Genomic DNA, 24,131 nt, shown 5'->3' with positions numbered 1-24,131 from the left:
GTGGAGCCAGGAGTTGGACTCAATGATCCTTGTGGGTCCTTTCCAGCTCAGGATATTCTGTGATTCTATGAGAACACAGGCTGAGGGGAAGGAAGGTGAAGGGGCCACATAGCAAAAGCTGCCCCTTCCCCTGGGCTCAGGGATGCATCCACTCCATGCTCTGGCAAACCCCTGCTATGAGCATCTCCTAAGCAGGGCCCTCCCCTGCTAGAATGTGGGTGAAATGGGGGTGAAATGGCAGGGCACCGGACAGCTGGCAGGGGACATCACTCTTGCCAGATCTAATTCTAAATGGGCCTTGGCCTTCCTTGTCACATCCCTGCATACTCTGACAGTGTCCCTCCTCTTTCTCAATTTGAGAGCTTCAGAGTCATGGATTTGGGAGATGTATTGTCAAAATGCCAAGTTCTTCCATGTCTCCAAACTAAAAAAATAAATAAAAGTGTGGAAGAAGCTTGGTTTTGTTCCTTCCCCAACACCACCTCTTGAGGAACTGCCAAGGGATGCAGAAGGAAACTGTAATGAAAAGAGTTTAATTCATCGTAAAGAGAAACCAGCTCACAGAGGATGCAACAGCCACCGTGAGGCGGGTGCCAGCAGCTGGAAAGCCGTGACCACCCCACCAGCCTTGACCCACATATGCCCAGCATTGAGGCTGCATCCCACATAGCAGCTGGCAATCAAGCGAGGGGATGCCCACAGCAAGCAGGACAGGATCAGGACTGGTTGGCATCCTTGCAGGAGGCCAAAGGGGGGAAAGGGAATTATAAACTCTGCCATACAGAAGCAAGTGTCCACCCTTGGCAAGAGCACAGCAGCCTGGGAGAGAGGGTGCCCCCTGTCCCCCCTGCTCCATGCCCACCCACCTCCTTTCCCCCTATCCCTTCTGCTTCCATCCTCCCAGCCCCTTGCACAAACTTCACTTTTCCTCCCTGCCCACTTGTTCCAATAGCCCCTCAGTCTTACCTCCCCACCCCTCTGCTTCTTGAGCCTTCCCCAAGCCAGGCCGGACCCTGTCCCCACTTTTTTCCCCTTATAAGTCAGGCTTTCATTTTATTTCATTTATTTTCATGTAATTTATTTCATTTCATTTCACTATCCTAGGGGCATTTTTACTTTATTTGTGGCCCAGTGCCCAGGGAATACTAAAGCAGTGATGCTGATGTGCTTTATGCAGGCACTGGGCTGAAGTCTTTCTCAAGACTGCCTGGGAGATTTCTTCTTCAAATATTGACTGCCCTTTGCAGGAAAAGACATATTTATTATCAATATCCAGGGACATCCCATTATAATCAAATCGGCAGCTGCATTGTCTCCTGAGGGAGTGTCTGACTCCCACAGGGTAATGTTGCACGGTAGCCACCAGAGCTGGGATGTCCACGTGTGGCAGTGCCAGAGTGAAAAACCTTGCCAGGAGTCTGGACCTGGAGAACAGAAGGAAGGAAAAAAGAAGAGAAAGAGGCCATAGTGGGCAGAACTAAGCTCGGGCAGGTCTTGCTGGCATTCCAGGAGGATTTGGGCTCCCTGCTGCCTGCAGGGCTTCCCCTCCAAGTCAGGCAGTGTTGAGCCTGTCCGTTCACAGCCAACTGAAATTTAGAAGACACACCATTATCTGACTGGCTTCTTGAGGAATAAGCAAACAATGCTTTTTCCTCCCACAAGCTCCCTGGGGCCTCTGAGGGTCCAAGCATGATTTCCTCTTCCAGGTGCATGTTGAGGAACGTTGGCTCAACCTAGGGTTGGCAAATGGCTCATCTGCACAGACCCCCTTCATCCCAGCCCTCAGGGCAGCCAGTTCATCTCACCAAGGAAGAGCCATTCAGCTACATTTAGATGTTTTGGCACCCTGGATTTTGCAAAAGTAAGCTAGGATCCCATTTCTCAGAATTTTTACACCCATAATATGCTTCAGTGTTTGCTAGTTATCTTCAAACTGCATTCAGTCAAAAACAAGAAACTAAAATAAAATGTCTAAGGGAATAAGAATTAGCTTATACGCTACATGATTCCAAAGCAGTTTTAAATACAGAAAATCAACTAATTGATTGATCACCTTGGCTTATCCATATGTTCATTGACTCTCTTTAAACTGAAAGTTTAAAAGTTTGTCTTTTCTCACCGTATAAACCAGCACAGATGGGGATTCCTCTGAGTAGAGCAGGATAGAGTCAGTGCACCTCGGTGCTCCCCTCCCCACACAAATTAGTCTGTCCCCTCCACCACACTGCAGGGATGCCTGTACCTGCTGCATGGACCATGGAGACCAGCCTCAGCCCCTTGCTGTGGCAGAGCAAGAGTGGCACAGCTCCCCCAAGAGCAACGCAGCAGGGCAGAAAAGATCAACTGAGCAGCAAACAGCTTCTCAGGTCAGGCTCGGAGTGTTCAAAAACACCTCTGCTCTCATCATAGCTACTGAAACATTTTCCTCTGGGGTAAAACATGCCATAAACACCAGCGCTTGTTGGAGAGGAGACGTTTGACATCATATCACATTAGCACAGCTGCAAGCAGCACAGAGCAGGACTGCCAGCTCCCTTCAGAAATCCAGTAACCACCGAAACACAAAACATAATGCAGCAGACCGGATGCTCAGCTCCTAGCTTCCCTTGGCTCAGGCAAGGCCTATGTGCAGTGTTTGACAGCAGATTTTTCTCCAGCCCCTGCAAACCAATGGGACAGGAGCAGTGATTTGCTGGCAGTAGCCCTGCTATCTTTTGTTATGCTGGCCAGGGAAGAGACTTTATTAAATAAACATGTGCAGAGACCAGAAAAATAGCAGCAGCATTATTTAAGCAGCCTGTGGATGAGCCCTGGGACCCACAAGCACTTAAAATGCAACTAAAAAGAAATAATCCTTCCTGTGCTCCAATTCTGTACCCTGTTCTCTCCAGTCCCTGGTTCTCATGCCCCTTCTCCTTCCCTCCTGCTGTGTGATCTCTCTCCTGTCCTGCTTCTCTCCTTCATCCCTTAACCTTGAGGCATTTGCTTTTAGAGCTGGTACAGCCCTGGTAAGGTTGCCCCAGTGAGCAGTGGGCTGCAGAGCTTCTCAGCACTCTCTGAGCATTTCTCTTCTTCCTCCAGGTGCAGAGGATTCTGCGGGGAGCAGGGTCAGCACTTGTGCAAGGGCTCTGCTGCACCATCCCTGAGCAATGCTCTAGAAAACGCTGGGATCATGAAGGGCTTAGGAGATAATAGAAGCCGCCACCTCTCCGATAACCTGGACTCCCCCCAAGACTCTCTTTATGCCCCTCAGGACAGGAACCCTTATCTCCTCAGCCCCACTGACTCCTTCACCATGGACCCCCGGTTCCCAGCCCAGAATACCCTCCATGGAGACTGTCTCCTTCCGCTCAACAACCAGATCTCCAACAGCAGCACTTTCCCCCGCATCCATTACAACTCCCACTTTGAGGTCCCAGACGAGAACCCTTTTCCGAGCCATGCCCAAGCCACTAAAATCAACCGCCTGCCTGCAAACCTCCTCGACCAGTTTGAGAAGCAGTTGCCCATCCACAGAGATGGCTTCAGCACCCTCCAGTTTCAGAGGAGCGATGCAAAACACCGGAGTGAAAGCCCCGGGCGGATCCGGCACCTTGTCCACTCTGTCCAGAAACTGTTTGCCAAGTCCCAGTCTCTGGAGGGCCCCACCAAAGGCAATGTGAATGGCAAGAAAGGGGCTGATGACCCCAAGCAAAACCGGAGGAGCAAGAGCAAAGACCGAGCGAAGACATCTGAGCCCAAGCGCAGGACCAGATCCAACATATCAGGCTGGTGGAGCTCAGATGACAACTTAGACAGTGACACCTGCAGCTATCGCAACCCCATGGGCCTCATGACACTGGGCCGGCAGCCGGACCACAGCCAGCCTAAGTATTTCATGCATGCTTACAACACCATCAGCGAGCACATGCTGAAATCCTCCAAGAGCAATAATGACCTCAAGGTCACCCCTTGCACCAATATCCCCATCAACAACGACTCCAACTACATTAAGAGGGGCTCCTGGTCCACGCTGACACTCAGCCATGCCCGGGAAGTGTGCCAGAAGGCCTCAGCCACGATTGACAAAGCCTTGCTGAAATCCAAGTCCTGCCATCAAGACTTGGCCTACCACTACCTGCAGGTGGGTGCAGCGGCGGGTTATGGCATGCTCCGTGAGGGGACAGTGCAGGAGAGCAGGGGACACCCTCTCAGTGGGCACCCTATTGCCTGGCAGAACTTATCAAACAACTCCAGATGTTTCAGCGGCCACTTCAAGTCGCATTGCCAGGAGAGGGCTAGGGGGACATGGAAAGGGTGAAGTCACCCAGGCCCCAGCTATGCCCAGGGACAGCCCACCACATCTTCCATGGGGACACGGCACTGTCAGGGTCGGGCTGCTCCAGGCTTCCACCAGCCCCTGTGCTGGGCCACAGCAGTGTGGTCAGGAGACGCAGTGCCCACAACACGGGTGACCTGCTGGCCCCCTGCTCCCTACCCCACAGCAGCCTCAGTGCCCTCTGCTGTGACCCCAATTTGCCGGGAGACCCCCTCGCACCACGCGTGCCCTGCTGCCCACTCAGACCCTGCAGCCATTGTGGCCGGGGCAAGCCCAGTACTCGGGCAGATGCTTCTGTGGGATGCCCAGGCAGCCAGGCACACCAAGGGGCCACTGCACTGCATGGCCTCCAGCCAAGCATTGCTGCCATCCCATGAAGGATTCCAGTAATAACTGATGTTAACCCCTTATATCCATGTGTCGCAAGGACGTGCCAGCGTGCCCCATCAGTCCCGCTCCACAGAGTTTCCCTGGAGTGCTGGTAGGACCTGCAGCGCAGCGGGGCTCAGCTCCCTTTGCTGCTTACCGCAGGGCTGTGGGGTGAAGAGGGCAGCGCCAGCCACCCAGCTTGCATGGCAGGGCCTGCATGGCTAACGCTGGGGGCCGCAGGAGCCCCATGGTCACTGGGTGGTCCAAAAAGCTGCACCTGAAGAACCCAGGCCTGGGAGATAGGAATGAAGACAAATAAGCCAGGCCTGGATGGGGGAAGGCAAGGGACAGGATGATTGAATGGGCTACCTAATGTCAATCTCCAGCATACTTTTCTAATGCAAAGGTGTCATCAGCTCCCCTGGCTGTGGCCAGCAGGCTTAGGGGCTTTAAAGAGCCGTGAATTATTGAAGCACATACTGCTTCTGATATCTTGCTGGCCACTGCTGCACATCAAATTGTGGCGGGAGTTATTGCATCAGGTATGTTGTCAGAGACACGTCCTCGGCCTGGTTTCTTTTTCTTTGCTCCCTCCTTTCACTGAGGAGTTTAAAAAGCCGCAGACCCCTTCTGTGTGAGCCCAGCACAGGTGGCCCCAGGTGCCAAGACCCCGCAGCCCTTGCCCAGTGCTCACTCACTCCCCAGGCTCTGGCCAGGCCCAGGTATGAGAGACCACCCTGATGGTTTGTTCCCCACCCATGTAATGAGCCTCCGTTTCTTGACAGCCTGACGGAGGGCTGTGGGCACAGCTGGGTGGCGTGAGCCCAGCCAGCAGCTGGGCAGCCCCACCGCTCGGCTGGGAGGACATGGGTGCTGCCCCGCTGCCACCGAGCGAGCCCCCGCGGAGGTGGGACCAGCCCCTCAGCCCCGGGCCAACCGACGCAGGCAGCGGCCAGGTAGGGATCTTGCTTTGAGGGGAAGATTTGCCCAGCTCCCTCCACTCCCTGACCCTCCTGGGACTATCGGATGAGGCTGGCAGCCCCCCACCACAACTCTGGGTAGGGCACAGAGCCAGCACCACGGGCACTGAGTCCAGGAGACACAATGCACATAATGTACCCCCACCCCCAAAAGCCAATAGACCATGGGTGCTCGTGGCCAGCCCCGGCCAGACTGCATCCAGCCCTTAGCTTAAGAAGGGACCTAAGGCGGAGGTGAAGTCACCTCCGATGTGGGAAATGTCCCTCTGGAGTAGGACAGGCCCTCTGCCAGCACCTGCTCCTGCAGTGCCTCTGCCTTCTTGCAGAGCCCGGTGTGTGGGGCCCGGCCCCAAGGTGCAGAAATGCCATTTTGACCCAAGGGAGGGCAGGAGAAGCAAAATGGGGACAGGTCCCCCAGTCTCCAGGCTGGAGTAAGACTCTAAGGCTTTTCACCTCCCCTGCTCCATTTGCAAGCCCTGGGAAGGCTCCAGACTCATCAGAGACTATTGGGGCTCTTATCATATCTTCAGGCCCATTCCCAGAACCAGTCGGTCACTGGAGCTGAGAGCAGCCGATCACCCAGCTCCGCTCAGGTGCAGCCCTGTCCCTCAGTCTGGGGCTTTCTCTGGAGCAGCCCTCAGGGCAATGGCCTGGAAGAAAGTCTGGAGCACAGCTCCCAAGAGATGGAGGCCGAGCTCCCCATCCCCATGTCTTCCCCTCCTGGTGGACCCCATGCATGGCCAGCAGCCAGGCAGCCTGTGCCCAAGGGGATCGCTGGAGCTAGAGATGCCCTGGGCCGGGAGAGAGCAGGAGCAGGCAGGGCCAAGCAGCCTCTGCCCCACAGGCACTCAGGCCCCCATCTGGGCAGTGCTGTCCATTTTGGGCAGCCCACCCTATTTACACACACTGTGTGCAAGGGAGGGACAACTCCATGCTGCCCAGGCACCACGGCATCCTTCAGAATTTTCAGGGGACGCTGTGGTTCAGCCTTGCTCATGCCCTGGGTGTTTCCCTCTCATAACCATATCCCAAAATAAGCAGTGAGACAGTCGGGCTTGTGGCTGTTCTGGGCTGTGGGGAGGGGGATGAAGGGCCCCAGCTCCAGCGACACAGCCCCCTGCCTCCCTGTGCTCCTGGGGTACAGGGTCACACCACTGTCCATTAGCTTGGAGCTTCATCCAGGTTAGCCTCCCTGACCACACCAAAGCTTCCTCACCCCCCCAGAAGCACCAAACATGAATTCATAAGCCAGGGCAAGCAGCCTATTAAGTGTCAGACATGCTGCTGATTGCTCCAATGGAGCAGAAAACCCAGCCCTGGTCCCTCCCAGAGCCCCCCCTGCCAAAAGGCCAGGTCAGGCACGTAGGCAGCCTGGGCTCCAGCTTTCTTTCTTGGGGACACACCTGAGACCACAAGGAGCCCTCAGGACACCACAAAGGATCAGCTCTGGAGGGAGCGGCAGTGTGCCCCCATCAAGCTCATTCTTACGTTGCAGCCTGGCTGCATGGCACAGGCATCCCTGCGTGCTGAGCCCAGCTCCGTGGGTGCCTCAGCGGGTACGCTCATGTGTGCTGCATGTCCGCATGTGCCAGGCTGGGCTGCATGTTGGAGCTGTCACATACGCAAACTGGAACCCTGCTTGCTCTGCAAGTCTCTCTGCCCCGTGCCCTCAGAAGTGATGTGAACAGCAGGGCTCTTCTGTCCCTGCCAGTGCCAAGGAGGTGAATTTTCCCTTTCACTGCTCCCTCACTTCTGGTAATGCTCAGTTTTTTTCGGTGACTGGGGAATGCTCCATACTTAAGGAGGGGAGAAACCCCCATGTGGCCCCTTCTTTTCTGTCCCCTCTGTGCTTAGCTCATGATAACAGGGTCAGAAGAGCAGTATTGCACAGAATGGTGCCAGTGGAGCCCAGCTCCAAGGGACAGTCAAGTGCCTGTGCCAAGGGACACCATGCAGCAGCAAGACCAGGCAGAAAGGAATCTGCATCCCAAGCCCTGGCAGATCCTCTGCTGTCCACTTCTCCCCAGTGCAGCCCCCTGGGCAGGGAGGATCCTCAGCTTTCTGTGGCCACTGGCCACCTGTAAGAGTAGTGGACCTGGGCATCCTCTTGCTCCCACTCCTTTCACACCAAAAAAAAAAAAAAAACACCATGGGTAAGACCAAGCCTACATCTGAAAAACAAAGTACACAAGGACTCCCCACAGCCTGTGTGGAGCCTCCTGATCCTTCCTGTGCCAGGCCTACAAGTAACACATGGCAGCTCTCATTTCATTTTTGTCCTTGTTTTAAAACATGGGCAGTGTGCAGAGCTCAGGGTTCCAGCTTCCACGAGAGATTCTACCAGGGAGGTGCTGCGTCAGTCACTATCAAGGTCTGTCCCTTGATATTAGGAGATGCTCTGGGTTCTTCATCCCCTATTTCAGAGCTTCAGAGTCTGTTGGACAGGCTCTTCTGGGCCTTGGGTACTTGAAGATGCAGAGAAGCAGCCAGCAGGATCCTGAACAGCGCCTCAAATACCTGCACTACTTTAGAAGTTCCCTGGGGGCGCCTACATGAAACGCTTATCCTGCACTCTGGTCCATGGGCAGCAAAAGCTGTGGGAATCCCTGTGGACTTTGTGTGCTGTGCTGTACACAGGACACACTCCAGACTGGGTCACTGGATTCAAAGGGTATCCTGGCAAGCATCATCCTTACCCTTGCTAAACTGAAATGTGGAGCACACTGAGAGCAGCTTTGTTTCTGGCACCAGGTAGGCTGCCCTGCAGCTAACTCTCCCACAAAATACAGCATCTGTCTCTATATAGGGTGTGGTCTTCTGGCCCCTGCTTGGCATGCCTGGCCGCTGAGGAAATGCCACTCTTAGCCATGGCTGCAGACTCCAACCCTCTCTGACCCCCCACCCCAGCTGCTTGCTGGCCCAGGAGCTGTGTGGGTAGGAGGCTGCAATTCATCCTCAGGAGAAGGCAGGCAGCAAAATCCAGCCTCAAGCCAGACCTGACGCCAGGGCCCATACAGTAGGTATAACAGTGACTCCCAGGGCTCCTGCCTCCTTTAGGAAGGGTCAGAGCCAGCTACCCTGTGACCCAGGGGCATGGAGAGCTCTCCTGCAGCAGAGACTCAGCTGGAGCCAGCAGGATCTCTCCTGGCTGGCCTCAGGGCCACTCCATGCGGGTGGCTGGCTGGGGCAGCTGTGAACAAGGTGGGGAACAGGAACCAAGTGGTGCTTAGCAGCTCTGGCTCATCACAGTTAGCTGCAACTCAGCTCTCTGCATTCCCAAAGCACTATATAAACACTGGCTGATTAGTCCCACAGCCCCCCAGGGAGCTGAGTAAATCCAACAGCTCCATCAGCACAGTAAATGCGGCTGCTCTCAACAGCATGAGCTGATGCAGCACATGGCCCTTTGTTGCTCCCCATGGCACTCTCCAACCAGCCTGCTTCTTGCAGCAGACTGGGCAGCCTTGGGCTGTCCTGGTCTGTGTGTGTTTGTAAGAGGGTATCTCCTCCAGACCCACTTTCTATGGCTTTCCCTCACCATCACCTCTATTTGGTCCTGTTGTAGCTGCAGTCAGTGCAGGTGATACTGCAGGGCGCTGGACGTCCCAACCTGCCACAGCAGACCCTGTCTCAGGGAATACCCTTGCTGTCCCCAGGCTCACTTGCCTTTCCACGCTGTTGCACACTGGATATGCAAACACAGCCGGGCAGACTGCTGAAGATGAAATCCCTTGGGAACCATTGCAGCAAATTGCTTCAGTCCTCACCTCAACCCTCACTTCTTGACCATGCTTCCTCGTTCCAAGGACTGGCTGTGGCACTTCCTTGCTCCTGGCAACTCGGGTAGCACAATCTTTCTTCTGGACTGTCCCACACCACGTGTGGCTCCTGTTTTGATCAGTCCTAGGCTGACATCTGATTCTGCTGCTGGCCCAGTGCCTTGGCCATGCCCCCAGTCACCTACATAAACCCTTTGCAGGGCAGACAGGCAATGGTGTTAGTTCCTTGAGATTCTCAGCACTTCAGGCCTCATGGAAAGCATTAGCTTGCCCATCTCTATGGAGGGAATGAAAGAAGGCCTTAAATGAATGGCAGAGTTGTCACACTAGTGAAGATAGAAATGCTTTTTTTGCACAAGTTACTCATCTCTGTGCAGACACAACTACAAAGTCTATGTAACCAAGCTGCTCTAGGATTTGTGAGGGCCTGGCTTGGCTTTTGAAATGAATTTCAGACACTAGGAGTCCCATTCAACTCAGAAACCTTAGAAGGAGGGCTGGGCTCTGATCCGTAGGTCCTGTCTATGACAGCTTTTACAGACTTTGACCTGAACAATGTGTGCAATTACTTTAATAAGCATGGGCTTTGTGTTAAATGAATGTGTGCCGCTCCTGTCCCAGTGTGCAGTGCAAATCTGGTGAGGCTCTTCCCTCCTTATTATGTCTGATGTTGTGCAGCTTATATCAACTGTGTAAGCATGGTCCAGTGTGAAGTTGGTCTGCAGTGGTCATTGGGTGAATGCGTGTGGGTAGATGCTGAAACGGAGGCAATCAAATGCAAGGCTGCCTGGCTCAAGCTGTCAAGGGAGGGCTGGAAAAGAATTGCATTTCCCATTTCCCCTGTGCTCCATCTGAGGGTCCAAAAGTTGGCCTTGCTACCAATTCCCAAAATCCCTGTGGTCCCCTTGGTCCCAGAGATGCTCTCTCACAAATGCTCATGCTCCCCTTACTCTTGCAGGTGCCTCAGGGGGAGTGGAACAACACGCTGTCTCGGGACAAAGACAGTGAGATCCCGTGCCGGCGCATGCGAAGCGGGAGTTACATCAAAGCCATGGGGGATGATGATAGTGAAGACTCAGAAACCAGCCCCAAACCATCCCCGAAAACTGCAGCTCGGAGGCAGAGTTACCTCAAGGCCACCCAACAGTCCCTGAGTGAGCAGAGCACTACCCAAAGGTAACTCCGGGGCTGCCCTAGGAGCTCTATACGGGTTCCCAGGGACCACCCCAGAAGCAGTCCTTGGGGTTTGGTCATCAACACCCACATGGAAACCCCACATGGGGATCAGAGCCCAGCAGAGCTCCCACACACCAGCTCAACTGGCATGGGACAGGCTGATGAGGAGACAAGCATGACAGAAGAAGATGTGGCAGGGGACTGAAGAGACCTGGTGACTCCAAATAGCCCTGGTGCTAGGAGTCTGCTCCAGGTCCCTGTCCTCTTGGTGATGGGGGGAATCCTTTGGTGAAGATGTGTGGCTAAGGATCTGCTCCTCTAAGAGATTGTGGAGAACCCAACCCAGTGATGCTATTTAGATGCTCAGCCAGTGTGGCTGGGAACATGTGGCACACAGGCCACAGGCTACTGCAACTGTGCCATCTGCTTTGCTCCACAGGTGTCCCAAGGTGTCTGGGACCAGCCAGAGAGTGCCCCCTTCACACACTAGGCTGGGTGGTCCCCTGAAGACAGGAGAGATGAACTAAGAGGCCTGGGACCCAGTGTGGAGGGAGGAAGACTCACAGCGTCTTGAGCTAGCCAGCCTGCAGAGCAAGGGGAACACAGCAAACGTGCTGGGCAAGGGGCTAGCTCCCTGGATGGGGTCTGTGTGAACCACCTGAACAGAGGTTGTGCTTCCCAGGACAAAGCACCCAGCGGCTGTGAAAGGCTGTGGGGAGTTCAAATGCTGTAGTCAGCACCAGACCGTGAGTGGCACAGGAGCAGGAGGAGGCAGGAGCAGCTGCAGATGAACTGCTCACAGTTTGGCAGATAGAGCCAGAGAAGTGAGGAAAAAGCAGGCAGTGTGGAGACCCCTCATGGTGTCATCAGACTGTGGAGCAGATGCTGTTTTCTGGTGGGAGATGGGGACAAAGCTAGCTGCAGGGAGCCCTGGAAATGCCTGCTCTGAATCCATCCCTGCTCCATGGCCTCACACGTACTTAAGGGGAAGCAGAACTGGGTCCAGGGGTCTCTGGTGTAAAATACCCAAGTTGAGACATTCGGGTTCTTCCTGACTTGGGCTAATTAACCACTCAGGTCACATCCATCAGAGTGTGAAACTTCACTTGGGCTGCTGGGGCCCTGCACCAGGCGGGAATGGAGCATGGGCACGGCTGCCATCTGCTGACCACCCCCTCGGCTCTGCCCCCACCAGGGAGCCTTCTGGAGCTGTGGCCACTCTGTTTTTTGCAGGGTCTGGCCGCTTCCCCAGCCTGTCATGCCGGTGGGACAGCAGCTAGAGCAGAGCCATGGCCCCATGCCCTGGCATGGCTGTACACCCACCCACAATGCAGGCCTCAGTCTCCTCAGCCAGGGCTGCTGGGCCCCATCCTAGCGAGGGGGTCATGGACAAAGCCCTGTCATGCTGAGGGGAACAACAAGCTGAACAGATAGCCCAGGGCTTAGAGCGCCAAGGGACCGTTGGTGGGGGTGGCCAAGCTCCACAGTGAGTCCTCTGGGGGCTGGGTGTCTCCATCACCCCTGGCAGAAGAGGCCCCTCTCCACGCTCATCAGCTCTGGGATGGAGACTCAGGAGGTGCCACCATCCTTCCTGGAGGTCTGCCTGGCCAGAACACTCCCTGCACTCTGTCCTGCTGGGGTACAGACAGACTGACCTCCTGCACACCACAGCCTCCCCAGGTGAGGCAAGAGCTTCACCCCCATGCTGCTCTGCAGGGCCCACAGGTGGTTTAAGAGGCAGATCCTCTGCAGCTCACCCCTCACCATGCCTGTCTGTCCCCTGCTACATGCCCAGAGCCCCAGCAGTCCACATGGAGACCACACCAGAGAAGTGCGTGTGTAAAAGATGGCACTGAGCTAATGTGCAGGGCTGCCACACACCTGCCTGGTCTGCCCCCCTGCCAGGCAGGATCACCTAGAGCACATTGCACGGGACGGCATCCAGGCAGTGTTTGAATATCTCCAGAGAAGGATACTCCACAACCTCTCTGGACAACCTGTCCCAGTGCTCTGTCACCCTCCCAGTCAAGAATTGCCCCCTCATATTGAGCCAGAACCTCCTGTCCTTCAGTTTGTGCCCGCTGCCTCTCGTCCTGTCACTGGGCACAACTGAAAAGAGACCAGTTTTGTTGTCTCGACACCCTCCCCTCAGATATTTATACACATTGATGAGGTCTCCCTCAAAAGCCATCAAAAAGTTTTGAAGATGTTTCTAATTGTGAAGTCAATAACAATATCATTGAAAAATCGTTCCCCCTACCACCTTCCACCCCCTGCCCGCCAGTCCGGGCAGGGAAGAGCAGGATTCCCCCAGCATCAGCCTGTGCAGGAGCAGGTCTGTAGCCAAGGCTTTGACTCTGGGGGCTGGGACAGATACCATGTGCTCCCTGGGCTTGGGTTGGACAAACCTGGCATCTGCATTGCATTCCTGGGGACTGGGGGACACAAGGTTTTGTCCCCTCTCCTTCTTCTGCACCCCACAAAACCTTTACCCATGTACCAACCTAAGCCAGTGGCCAGCAAGGTGAGAAAGTGTTTCCAGCTTCTCCAGCAGCTCCAGCACAGCCCCAGCTCTGCCCCTCACACCCTCTCTCTCTGCTGCAGGAGCCTGGACCGCCTGGACTCTGTCGAGATCCTCCTACCTCCAAAGTTCCCAACCTGGGAGGAAGAATACAACCAGATCTCCGACAGCGTCAATGAGTCCAGTTGCATCAACCAGGTGAGATGCCAGGAAGGCAAACCCCACTGCACACCCAGCCCAAAAGAGAATGGAGGCTGGCTGATGGGAAGAGGAATAGCCTTTTGCCCCCTAAAAATAAGGCACCAGTTGCATTCCAGTAACAGGTGTGCTGTTCTCTGGCAGTGTTATTAAACTCTCAGGGACAGCTCCTTAATTCACGTTAGACCCTTCCTGCTCTATCTTTTGCCTCCTCTCAGCACTGCTGGTGCAGTTGCAGTCCCTGCAGCCGTGACCATGGGTATGGCAGCCCAGAGCTCCCCCGTGCTTCACAGCAAGAGGCAAAGCTGAGGGCTGCTCCTTGTGCAGGCTCACGCTGTGCACCACCTAGCAGCTGCCTGCAAGGCCGCCCACTCCTGCTGCAAGCTCCGTTCGCTCGCGGAGTGGGCACAGAGCCTGGGCCAGCCTCACTGGTGCAGAAGGCAGCACGCAGCCTGAGGCCAGCTGCCAGGTAGCCTGCAGAGGTTCACAGGGGACAGAAATCCTGCTCTGCTCTGAGGGTCCCGTCCTCAGGAAGCGAGTTGAACCGAGGCACAAGGTGCCTCGAATTCAGGAGGCTGTCCTGCCAGCTAACTGGGGGTGTCTCTTGTGTATCCCTGGTTCTCATGCCACAGGGAAGTCCAGACAAAGCCAAGTGGAGGTGCCAATGGTGGGTAGCAAACCCTGACCTTGGCCTCTGGGTTTAACTCCTGGTCCCATGCTATGTCCCATCCTCCCCTTGGTATGAAACCAGAGTGGCTAAGGACCTGTGGCTGTAAGCCAGGTGCCAGCAGCCAGGAAATAACCCACGCTGGCATAAGGCCGTTGCACAGTTCCCATGTGCTCATCTCCACCCCAGGACGGGGACCCCTCCTTTTGGAGGGGGTGTCTGGGGCATCAGTGGCTCCACGAGCTTTGCCCAGCTGTGTCACTGTCACCCTGGGCCTGTGTTATGTCCCTTCTCTGTCCTTGTGTGCCTACGTGGGAACATACACACACATGCCCCCCTTCCATGCTGCTCCAGTCTGCCTCCCCACATGCTGCCAGTGCTCCCCGGTCAAGGGAGGCAGCACGAGGTTAACAAAGTGGGCTGGACACCAGGAAGCACAGCATGGAGGACGGCAAGAGGTGTGTGCTGGCACTCCCCTCCAGGTGCACAGGGCTCTGAACCCACATCCATCCCCACCTGGCTGCTCCAGCCACACTGCTGGCTTCTTCTGCTGCTACCTGCAGCTGGAGCCATTTGTGGAGAGCTCTGGGGAAAGGCACAGAGCATTGCTTGTGGGTGTACATGTTCCTTGTGGTCAGTCTCGTTACTTGTATATTGATAAAAGCGTTCTGGATGTTTTGTCGCAATGAGAAAGAGGTCAGGCCCATTGCATTCCTGTCCTTTGCATGTAAACCTGTGTCTAAAGCCAGGCCTTTGCAGGGAAGGGGAAACCACGGGCAAGCTGAGTCTGTGCTCTCCCCCACCCCATGTTTGCCATTTAGCAGACAAGTGCAGCATCCTCACGAAGGCATCAGAAGTGTCTCGAGGGGCTGAGCAGCCTGCACTGTGCCAGGAAGTGCCCAGCACATGCTCCTTTCCAGACCCAGACCTGCAGCTCTGTCATACTGACTGCCACGGCACCAGCTCAGCCATGGGGCTGGTGTCATCATTTTGCTTTGCCTGCCTTCCTCCAAACCAAAGACAGTCCAGTTGCAGCTGAACTGGGATTTAGAGGCCTCTCACAAACTGCATAACTCTTGATTCAGGGTGGAGCTAGTACAGCCACCTCGCGTGTGCTGGCCTGATCCTCTGCCAGGCCTGCCCTGCCTTTTCATAAGTGCTGCAGGCAGCTCCTCCTCCACCCTCCTTTTTGGGTGACCCCCAACATCTTCTTTGTTTGTCCAGCAAGACTTAGCATCCTCCCATACAGAAACATATCTGTCTCTCAAAGACAAGTCCACTGTGCCTGGGTTTGTGCAAGCTGAACTCCACCTTGCAAACCTCTGAAGTCCGGGGTTCATCTGATGTGTGCCAGCATCCACCTCTCGCAGGAAGGGACCCGCTGCCAGACAGAGCCAGCTGCTGACCCCCAACACTGCTGAGACACAATTTGAGCTGTGCCTTATGTAGGATGGCCAGACCCAACCCCCAGAGACAAGCTTCTTCCCTGAGGTACATTTTGAACCTGGATTCTTCCCGAGATGGGTCATCTTGAGCAGCTCGTGAAGGGAGGAGCTCCTGGGGTGGTTGTGCTCTGCAGAGCGGGGATGGAGGGAACAGCCAGGAGATAGGGAGAAAAGATTCCGCCTGGCAGGCAGTGCAGTGTCTGTCAGGCATCTGTCCATATGCCAAATGTGTGCCATGGCTTTGCTATGGAGAGAAGGGAGCATTGCTTCCATGGGGCCTCTTCCTGGTGCAGGGGCAGAGGAGATAGCAGCAAGGTGGCCAGCCCAAGTCCCAGCAGGGCAAAGGATGGTTCCCCTGATGCGCAGTGCTCAGCCTGCCCGTGCACCCAGCTCTGCAGCCACGCCACGAGCACTGGCCAGTGCTGGGGCTTTGCAGGGTGCTAACCAGGAGCCACACACCTCATCCCACAGCCACAGGCACCCTGTGTGCGCCCAGGGGTGCCCCAGTCAGGGCATTGTGTTTCTGCTGTCAGAGTGCCAGTATGCCCCGTGTGTGTATATATTAATACACAGCGCATACAACGTGCTGAATGCATCAGCAGCTTATCTCCATCTCAGAGGCGTCCCGTGGAGCTTTGCTGTGCCTTGTTTGTGGGGCCTGTGAGGCATTTTGTTTGGCATCTTATGGGCTCTGAAGTTTGTACTGAAGTGTCAGCAGTGGTGGCCCAAAGGAAAGGGCTGTGTGCTCCCCTCGTCCTTGGTCCCTGTGCAATGGCTGTCTCTGTGAGGGCTGCCCCTTTCCTGGCCTTTAACCTTCTCCAACTCTTTCTTCCAGATCTTTGGACCCCCCTCACTTATCCCTCAGATATTTACCCATGGAGAGCAGGTACCGTCCCGCTGCCATTCCCTCTTCCTTCCTCATGGAGCTTCCTTAGGTATCCCTGGTCCCCACTGCAGGGTGCGAGGCAGCTGTGGGGCACCCTTGCCCAGGGCCACAGGAGGAGGAGAACGATGCACTCCCCAGCCCAGAGCACTGCAGGGTGACTGGACAGTTTGGTTCCCCCGGCCTCAGCAGAGGGTTCAGGGGTGTTTTTGGGGATCGTGATGAGTTTTTTCAGCCAAACCCTGTGGAGCTCGGGGAAAGGCTACAGATGCCAGCACTGGTCATAAATCCTGTCCTTGAAGCCAAAGAAAGGGCCAGGAGAGGTGGAAGTGGCTGACAGGGCAAACCTCAGCATCTCTCATCATCGGTATTTCAAAACACTTGCTGTTCCAGGCTGGCTCTGGTTTGATCTGGGTGAGTCTCCCGAGCTGAAGCTGGATCAGCTACTGCCCCCCAAGGACAGGGCCGGGCCAGGGGAGGTGGAGGCAGCAGGGGAGCAGGGAGTGGAGCTTCCCTGCTCAGGTCTCAGCCTGCACCGAGCTCTCTCCTGCTCCCCATCTCAGGGAGTGCTTTACTGGCACCGTGGTGCTAAGCGCCTCCTGCTCCCACAAGGATCCTCTGGCCTGGAAGGAGGAGCCCCTCTCCCCTGGCCGGGACCCCCATGCCAGTGCTGCTCCTCCAGCTCTGCCTGTGCCTGGCTGAGATCGCTTGGGAGCCACCACACGGAGGGGAGCGGAGAAAGCTGCAGGAGGGAAGGGAAGGGGCCCAGCCCTGGGCAGGGGGTGACTGCTCTGCCCCTCTTCCTGTGCAGGCGAGAGAGCCGGAGCTGGGGGAGCAGTATGAGGCGGTCTGTGACTCTACCTACAGCGAGGCCGAGTCGGCTGCCGCCGAGGTGCTGGACTTGCCTCTGCCCAGCTACTTCCGCTCCCGGAGCCACAGCTACCTCCGAGCCATCCAGGCGGGCTGCTCCCAGGACGAGGACACCGGCTCCATCCGCTCCATCTCCCCCCCACCAGCGGGCAGCCTCAGCGGCAGCAGGACCCTGCCCACCAACAGTGAGTGCCAGCGAGGCCACGGCAGTCGTGGGGATGGGGTGTGAGTGCCCAAGGTGCTGGGGGTGCAGGGCGCTGCCCTCAGACACCTTGCAGGGTGTCTCCAGCCTCGGTTGTCCAAGATTTCCATGGGGACTGCGTCTCTGAGTTTGCTGTGTGCTGGCAGAGCACGGCAGGGATGCTGCCAGGATGGCCATGCCCAAGTCCCTGGTATTGGTGCCGAAATGGCAGACGGACTCTGGTTGCACAGTTGCTGCAGGCTGCAGAGGTCGGACTCAGCGCCTTCGCTCAGTGAAGGCAAACCCGGCTGGGAGCGCCCCATGGGATGCCCACCTCACCCTGCTGCGTGTGGGGAGCACTGCCTGCCCTCCTCACCCCAAGTCCCACGGGGCTGTGGGTGCAGTCCTGCTGCCCTGCAGTGCTGATAGCTTCCCTCCTCCTCCTCCTCCTCTCCGTTATGCATCTGACCGTAACTCCTCCAGTCTGGGCTGCGCTTGGCAGCTTTGGCCTCTCCCTGAAATTCCTGGAAGCAAAAATTGAGGTCAGGGACTCAGCATTCATTTCCCCTGAGTCTGAGTGAATCCTGATCTCTTCAGCCCCTTCTGCCAGAGGTGGAAATTGGCGCTGACAGAAGGAGGGAAGGCAGAAGATAACTGCCTCCATCCCTCAGTGGCAGAGAAGTGACAAGGCTTTGGGGTTCACCCAAAGTCTTTTACAACAGAATCATAGAATTGTTTAGGTTGGAAAAGACCCATAAGTTCATCAAGTTCAACCATCACCTAATGGTACCAAGTCCACCACTAAACCACGTCCCTCACTGCCATGACCACACATTCCTTAAATACCTCCAGGGATGGCGTCTGTCTTCCATGGGCAGCCTCTTCCAATGCCTAACCACTCCCTGTGAATAAATTCTTCCTGATGTCCAATCTAAACCTTCCCTGGCACAACTTGAGGCCATTTCCTTGTGTCCTATCACTTGTCCCCTGAGAAAAGAGACCCACACCCTCCTTACTGCAGCCTCCTTTCAGGTAGTTGTAGGGAGAGACGAGGTACCTTTTCTGCAGACTGAACAACCCCAGTTTCCTCAGCTGCTCCTGGCAAGTCTTGTTTCTTTGCAGACTCCCGTACAGGGCAAGACTCCAAAAACAGGTCTGGGGTGCCAAGTCTGGGGAAAAAGGTGAATAGTGCAAGTTTGCCCCCTCTGGACCCTCAGGGTTTGTGATTTTGCCCAGCAGTCACAGGCAGATCAGACCGTGCCCAGCTAGGAGAGGAGTGTGCATGGCCAGAGGTGTTCCTGCGCAGCCCAAGCATTGGCCCAGTCCATGCAGCAACCAGGGCAGAAGAGGTGACAGTGACAGTGTCACCTGGCCACCCCCAGCCCACAGGCTGCTGCTGGCATTATAGCCTGGAGGAGAGTCTTCCAAAACCTTCTGACAAGGAGGTGCTGGGAGTTTATCCTCTGGCTGGACTGGCTCCAATTGCTTTCTTTCCTGGAGACATGCTGGGTGGCGGCAGCCACACAGGTGTCTGAGTCATGTATGTCCCTCACCCCTCAAACGTACTAACCTAGAGACCCCCGTCTGACATCTCGGGTGTGAGGTACAAACAGGTCTTGCTCTGAATTTCAAGGCATTAAGGAGCCTTTCTGAGCTCCAGTGCCTAGCACCTGTAGCCTGTGTTCTTGTCCCTGAGTGGTTAACACCGTGTGCCCACCTCTAGATGCCTCTTCTGGCATTACTCACTCCGGGCAGGCCCTTCTCTTTTGATTAGTAACTATGGTATTGGACAAAAGCCCAGCCTCTTCCTCAGAGGTGACTCCAGGGCAACTCCTTCCCCTTGGGCAGGGCAGAGGCTGGAGGCAGCACTGTTCAGATGTTCCTGACCCTTGGGCTGTCTCTCCCAGCACCGCAGCAGAGCCGGTAATTTTGCAGAATGGTTGCAGGAGCCAGCTCTGCCCCACTGAGCACTGCTGCTGGGGTGAATCACTTTGCCAGGGTGCTGGGGTCACCAGCCCAACACAGCAAGGTACGGTGAGGGCAGCTCAGACCCTGTGGACCTGGCATCAGGGAAGCCTCAGAGGGCAGAGCTGGTGCACTGTTGCTCCCAGCTCCTTGCCAGTGCCCCAGATGACACTCACCTGTAACACAGAGGGGCAGAGGTCTCCCCTCTTGCCTGCCCAGCACACCCACTGCATCCTGTCAGTGGTGTCACCATGAGCCTGGGACAGCAGTGGCAGCGCTCTGTCCTCAGCCAGGTTGCACAGAGCACATGGTTTCCATCCACAGATCCAACTCGCTGCTTCAGCCCCATGATGAGCTGAAAGGAGGCTGTGTGACTCTCGGGAATGCTTTTAGGAACACAGATGAAAAGATGATGCTCTGGATATGGTAATACTAGGCAGACCGCAGAGCAGGCAGGAGTGAGAGACAGCATCTCAAGCAGCAAGCCCTGTCAGCCACAGGGACACCCAGACAGGTCCAGCCAGGCAGGGTGATCCCGGCATGGAGGCACTGGAGAGCACGCGACCCAGCGCTGGGTTGGTGCCCTGTGCCAGCAGTAGGGAGGGGGAGCAGGAAGGGGAGCACGGGCAACCCACAAGCACAGCCCACTCCCACCCTGCTCCTCCTGACAGTGCAGAGGATGCTGAGCTCAGCACTGCTGCAAGCCCCCACCAGTGCTGGCAAACAACAGCAGGTGGAGCACAGGAAGGGGCTTTCAAGGCTTTCAAAATGACTCGTTGCCACCGTTCAAGCGTCACCTCTCTGTGACATGACCCAGCGGAGATTTGCTGATTTTCAGAACACCTCCCATCCCTTTACTTTTGCTGCAGGGGCTTCAGGAGGGAAACATTTTGTGGGGGGTGTGAGGGGGGGGAGGAAGAGGAGGAGCAGAGAAGAGCATCTGTGTTTGTGTGTGTGCACAATGGGGAAGGCAGGAGACATATCCGGACAGCAGTCACACCTTTAATCAGCCACATGGTCCCAGTTCCTCCTGCAAATGCATGTGTTCATCCCTGAATTGTTCGCAGCCCCTGCTCCACGCTGGGCTCTGGGAAGAAACAACCGGGAGTCCTCCCCCTGTCCCCCTCCCGTGGGCACCCTCCTCCTCACCATCCACGCACTGGCCCAGGGGAACTGCTCCCATCATGTTCCCGGTCACCAAGGGGAGGAATGGGTTTCTTCACATCCTACAGAGGCACCGGCTGCCGGAATGCTGTGCCTCACACAGGTTTCTTGATCTTTGAGGGGACGAATGGTAAAGCTAAGCAGTACTGTGGGGGTTCAGCCCCCAGCTGAGGAGAAGAGGACATGCAGCAGGCTGTATTTCCTGGAGGACTGCAAGCCTCGGGGTCTGCGGTGTGCGCAGACAAACTCCTGTGTCACTAGCATATTACAGGGCAATTAACTCCCATTTGACAGCCAGCTAGACAGATGATGAGCTGCCCTTGATCAGCCTTAAACAAAGCTTTGTGCTTTGCAAAGCGGGAGACTGAAAAGCCCCAGTGAAACCTATTCATCTAATTGCCAGGCGTTCTGCTGACAGCCACAGAGACTCCTGTGTATTACAAAGGGCTCCCCAGCCCCAGTTCCTTCTTATTAGAGGCATTACTGGGAATTGCTTGCTTAATAGACTGCGTGAGGATACAGAGCTGCACTCAAAGGGCCTCGAATATTTGATGTCCAGGGTAAGAGGGAAAGCAGAGAGGTGAGCAAAGCACAGAAAAACAAGCTGAGACCCCAGCCCAGCCTCCAACCTATGCCCCAGTGACAGCAGGGAAAGCTTACACCAAACCAGTCCCTGCTCAGGCTCTTCTCCTGATGCTTTTTGGTAATGTCAGCCTTGCTCATGGCAGCACCCTGCCCTGGGATTCAGCAGCCTGTTCCCAGAAGCCCAGGTGCCCGTCTCCTTACAGTGTGCCCAGATCTCTTCTGGAGAGGCCAGGAGATCCAGCTCTTCCTCCTCCTTCAAGGCCTGGGCTCTGTTGATCTCTTTTTGCTATGGGTCGCTGAGACAAAAGACATCCCCCAAAAAGAGAGGGTGAGCTCCAGACAGCAGATGCCCTCCAGTTCTCCCTCTCTGCTGGCCCCGTGGAGCAGAGGCTGCAGACCCTGAGCCCAGCCTGGCAAGGGAATCACAGAACCTGGTGCAGAAGGAGCCCAAAGAAGCCCAGTCCTTGGCTCCAAGCAGCAGCAGGCACGAGGTCTGTGCCTACAGCGGCCAGGGTTGCACACACCTTGTGCCCATCCACAGGCCGTGGCTTTGCCAAGCCCAAGCGGGTATGAGGCTCTCTACCTGGAATAGATACTCCTCAAAGGCAGGACAGAATAGCTCCTCTTCTGCCTCCAGCCGGTTTTGTGTCTCCTTTGTATTGTTTTTTTTTTCCACAACCCAGCTAGTGAGATGGTTCCCAGGATCGGTGCCGTGCCAGGAACCCTGCCCTGCCCTGGGGGAAGGCAGATCCCAGCCCTGCCACTGACAGCCCCGTGCAGGGCTCTTGCAGGAAGGGGCACGGCGAGACAAAGCACACACACACCTCCACGCCGTGTCACAGGACAGCAGCACCGTGCAGCTGCCCAAACCCCCAAAGGCTGCTGTGCTGTGGAACGAGTTTCCATGGCTTCCAGAAAAGTGATGTAGCAACAGCTTTTGAGGGAAGACTCCCGTCCTCCTCCTCTGCAGGTACCAAACAGACAAATTGTGCTCTTCTCCTCCCTCAGCCGAGCAGCCACAGAGGCCATGGGCACACCAGGAGCTGGAGCAGAGCACTCCCTTGGTGGGGAAGAGCCAGCGGTTTGAATGCAGAGGAAAGCAAGGCACAGGCCAGGACACGCTGCTCAGCCAGGGTGTGAGGGGCTGCAGCTGAGCAGTGAGGTACCGGAGTGGCCCCGTGCTAATCCTATCAACCAGGGCTGACCCCATACGGCCTTTGAAGGGAGAGACTGTTATCGTTTCCTTCAGATTTTCTCCTTCTTTTTGACCTAGATTTCACGTTCCAGAAATAGCTTTCTCTGACATAGCAGCAGGAAAGAGATTAAAGAGAGAGAGAGGGAGAGTTGTCTGTGTGTGCACCAGAGAAAGATTTATGGTGTGTGCTCCTTGAGCACCTGTAAGGGAAAGGGGTGGGTGTGCGTGTCCCATGGTCTGTTCTGCAGCACACAAAGCAATGACATCTGTTCCTCTCCATACCTATCTGCTCATTCCTCATCTCTAACCTTTTCCTTGTTATTACGGAAACTCCACCACCAAACCCTGAGCCCAGCCTGTTCCCTTTTCCCCAGGATCTCCCTAACGCTGCTCCCCGCGCCCCCGCCCGGAGCCGAACCCGCGCCCTGCGGGGCGGGGCGGGGCGGGGCAGGGGGGGGCGGGGCATGGGGAGGAGGGGGCGTGGCCAATCCCGCTCCCGCCGCGCCTGCGCGGTGACGCGCGGGGCGTGGCGGCGGCTTTAAAGGCGCGGCCCCGCCCGCAGCGCGCAGGCGGAGCGGCGGGCGGGCGCGGTGAGTGCGGCGGCTCCGCGCGTCTCCTCCTTTCTCTCGCCGGCCGCGGCCGCAGGAGCACCGAGCGCGGCCCCAGCCCCGGCACCCGCCCTTCTACCGCCGGGCCCGACCTCCCCGGCGCGGCCGAGCGGCCCGCAGCGCCCCCACCCACCCACCATCCACCCACCCACCCCCATAATTAATTCAGCCTAGGGGGCGAGGCCGAGCAGCGCCCCCCGCGCCGCGCCTCTCCCGTGTTCTCCGGTCCCCTCCGCCCCTCCTTTGTGTCTCCCCATGGCTTTGTGTCTGGAGCTCCTCAAGCAATGTGAGTGAGTGCCCGGGGGCGCGGCGGGCGGGCGGGCGGGGGGCCGGGCCGGGCCCTGCATGGCTCCGCGGCGGGGGATGCCGCGCCCCCGCCTGCCTGCGCCGCTCCGCTCCGCTTGCTGCTCCCCCACACACACACACACCCAGCGGCCCGGGCCCTGCTTCCTTCCCCCCGCTTCTTGCCGTGGCTGCCGCCGTGGGGTCGGGGCCCCCGTGCTTCGCTCCGCCCGGCCGGGGACGCTCTGCAGCCGGCCGGCGCCGCCCCGAGGGGCGGGAGGGCTCCGGGAGGTGGCCCCGGGCCCTCGCTCGCTTTTGTGCCTCGGCCGAGGGAGCCGGGAGCGGGGGGGAGCGGGGGGAGCTCCGTTCCCGGCCGGCCGATGCCCCGCTGCTGTCCCCAGCCTGTGCTGAGCGAGGTGGGGTCACGGCAGGTCAGCGCCCGGGGGCCCCAGCCCGGTGCTTAAGGGCTTTAAAGAGTCCCTGGGGGCTGTAGGGAATGAAATAGTGTTTAGAGAATGAAATAGTGTTCAGATCGCACGCTTCCCGGAGTGACACCCACCCCTTGTCAAGGTGCTGTTGGGATCCGGCCTCCCCTTGGGAAGGGGTGTCTGGGTGCTGAGTGAATGCCGAGGCTTCCAGGGGCTGGCGCTCAGCAGCACCCCACTGGTGCTGGACACAGGGCTCCAGGCTCTGTGGCCTGGGATGAGATCAGGTCGTAGCTGAGGCTGCCTGGTGTTCCATGGCAATGGTGAGCTGCCCTGCCCTCCTTTATTTAATTGAATGCCTCTGAATTTAATAGCTGGAACAGTTCTGGTAGTGGTGTGAGCTGTCAGAGGGAAGGGTGTTTGACAGTTGCTTTAAGCACTGAGTAACTGCAAGCTCTTAATTTCTACTGGAGTCTTTATTAAGAGGTTCAAAGAGATTATTTCTAGGATGATCTTGGTA

At 56.6% G+C, this 24,131-nt stretch overlaps 1 protein-coding gene across 9 annotated transcripts in view; it reads left to right on the top strand.

Moving 5' to 3' along the window:
* The window catches only part of DLGAP4 (DLG associated protein 4), a 124,678-nt gene that overhangs the window by 59,597 nt on the left and 40,950 nt on the right, over positions 1-24,131 (top strand). Inside the window, exons 3-8 of one of the 9 annotated variants that reach the window (XM_038166067.2) lie at positions 3,082-4,123; positions 5,473-5,643; positions 10,405-10,622; positions 13,227-13,341; positions 16,289-16,339; positions 17,148-17,391. In XM_038166067.2, the coding sequence (XP_038021995.2) occupies positions 3,173-4,123; positions 5,473-5,643; positions 10,405-10,622; positions 13,227-13,341; positions 16,289-16,339; positions 17,148-17,391 (1,750 nt within the window). In that variant the 5' untranslated portion in view covers positions 3,082-3,172. Of the gene's footprint in view, positions 1-3,081; positions 4,124-4,718; positions 4,800-5,472; positions 5,644-10,404; positions 10,623-13,226; positions 13,342-16,288; positions 16,340-17,147; positions 17,392-22,840; positions 23,191-24,131 lie in introns of those variants that run through there. The other 8 variants (XM_038166069.2, XM_038166068.2, XM_072026687.1 and 5 more) reach the window with 8 other exon arrangements.

This window comes from Anas platyrhynchos, chromosome 21, assembly GCF_047663525.1.
Source record: "Anas platyrhynchos isolate ZD024472 breed Pekin duck chromosome 21, IASCAAS_PekinDuck_T2T, whole genome shotgun sequence".
Classification (NCBI taxonomy): domain Eukaryota; kingdom Metazoa; phylum Chordata; class Aves; order Anseriformes; family Anatidae; genus Anas; species Anas platyrhynchos.
Note: the sequence above shows the minus strand (reverse complement) of the source record. Positions and strands in the feature narration are given on the sequence as shown.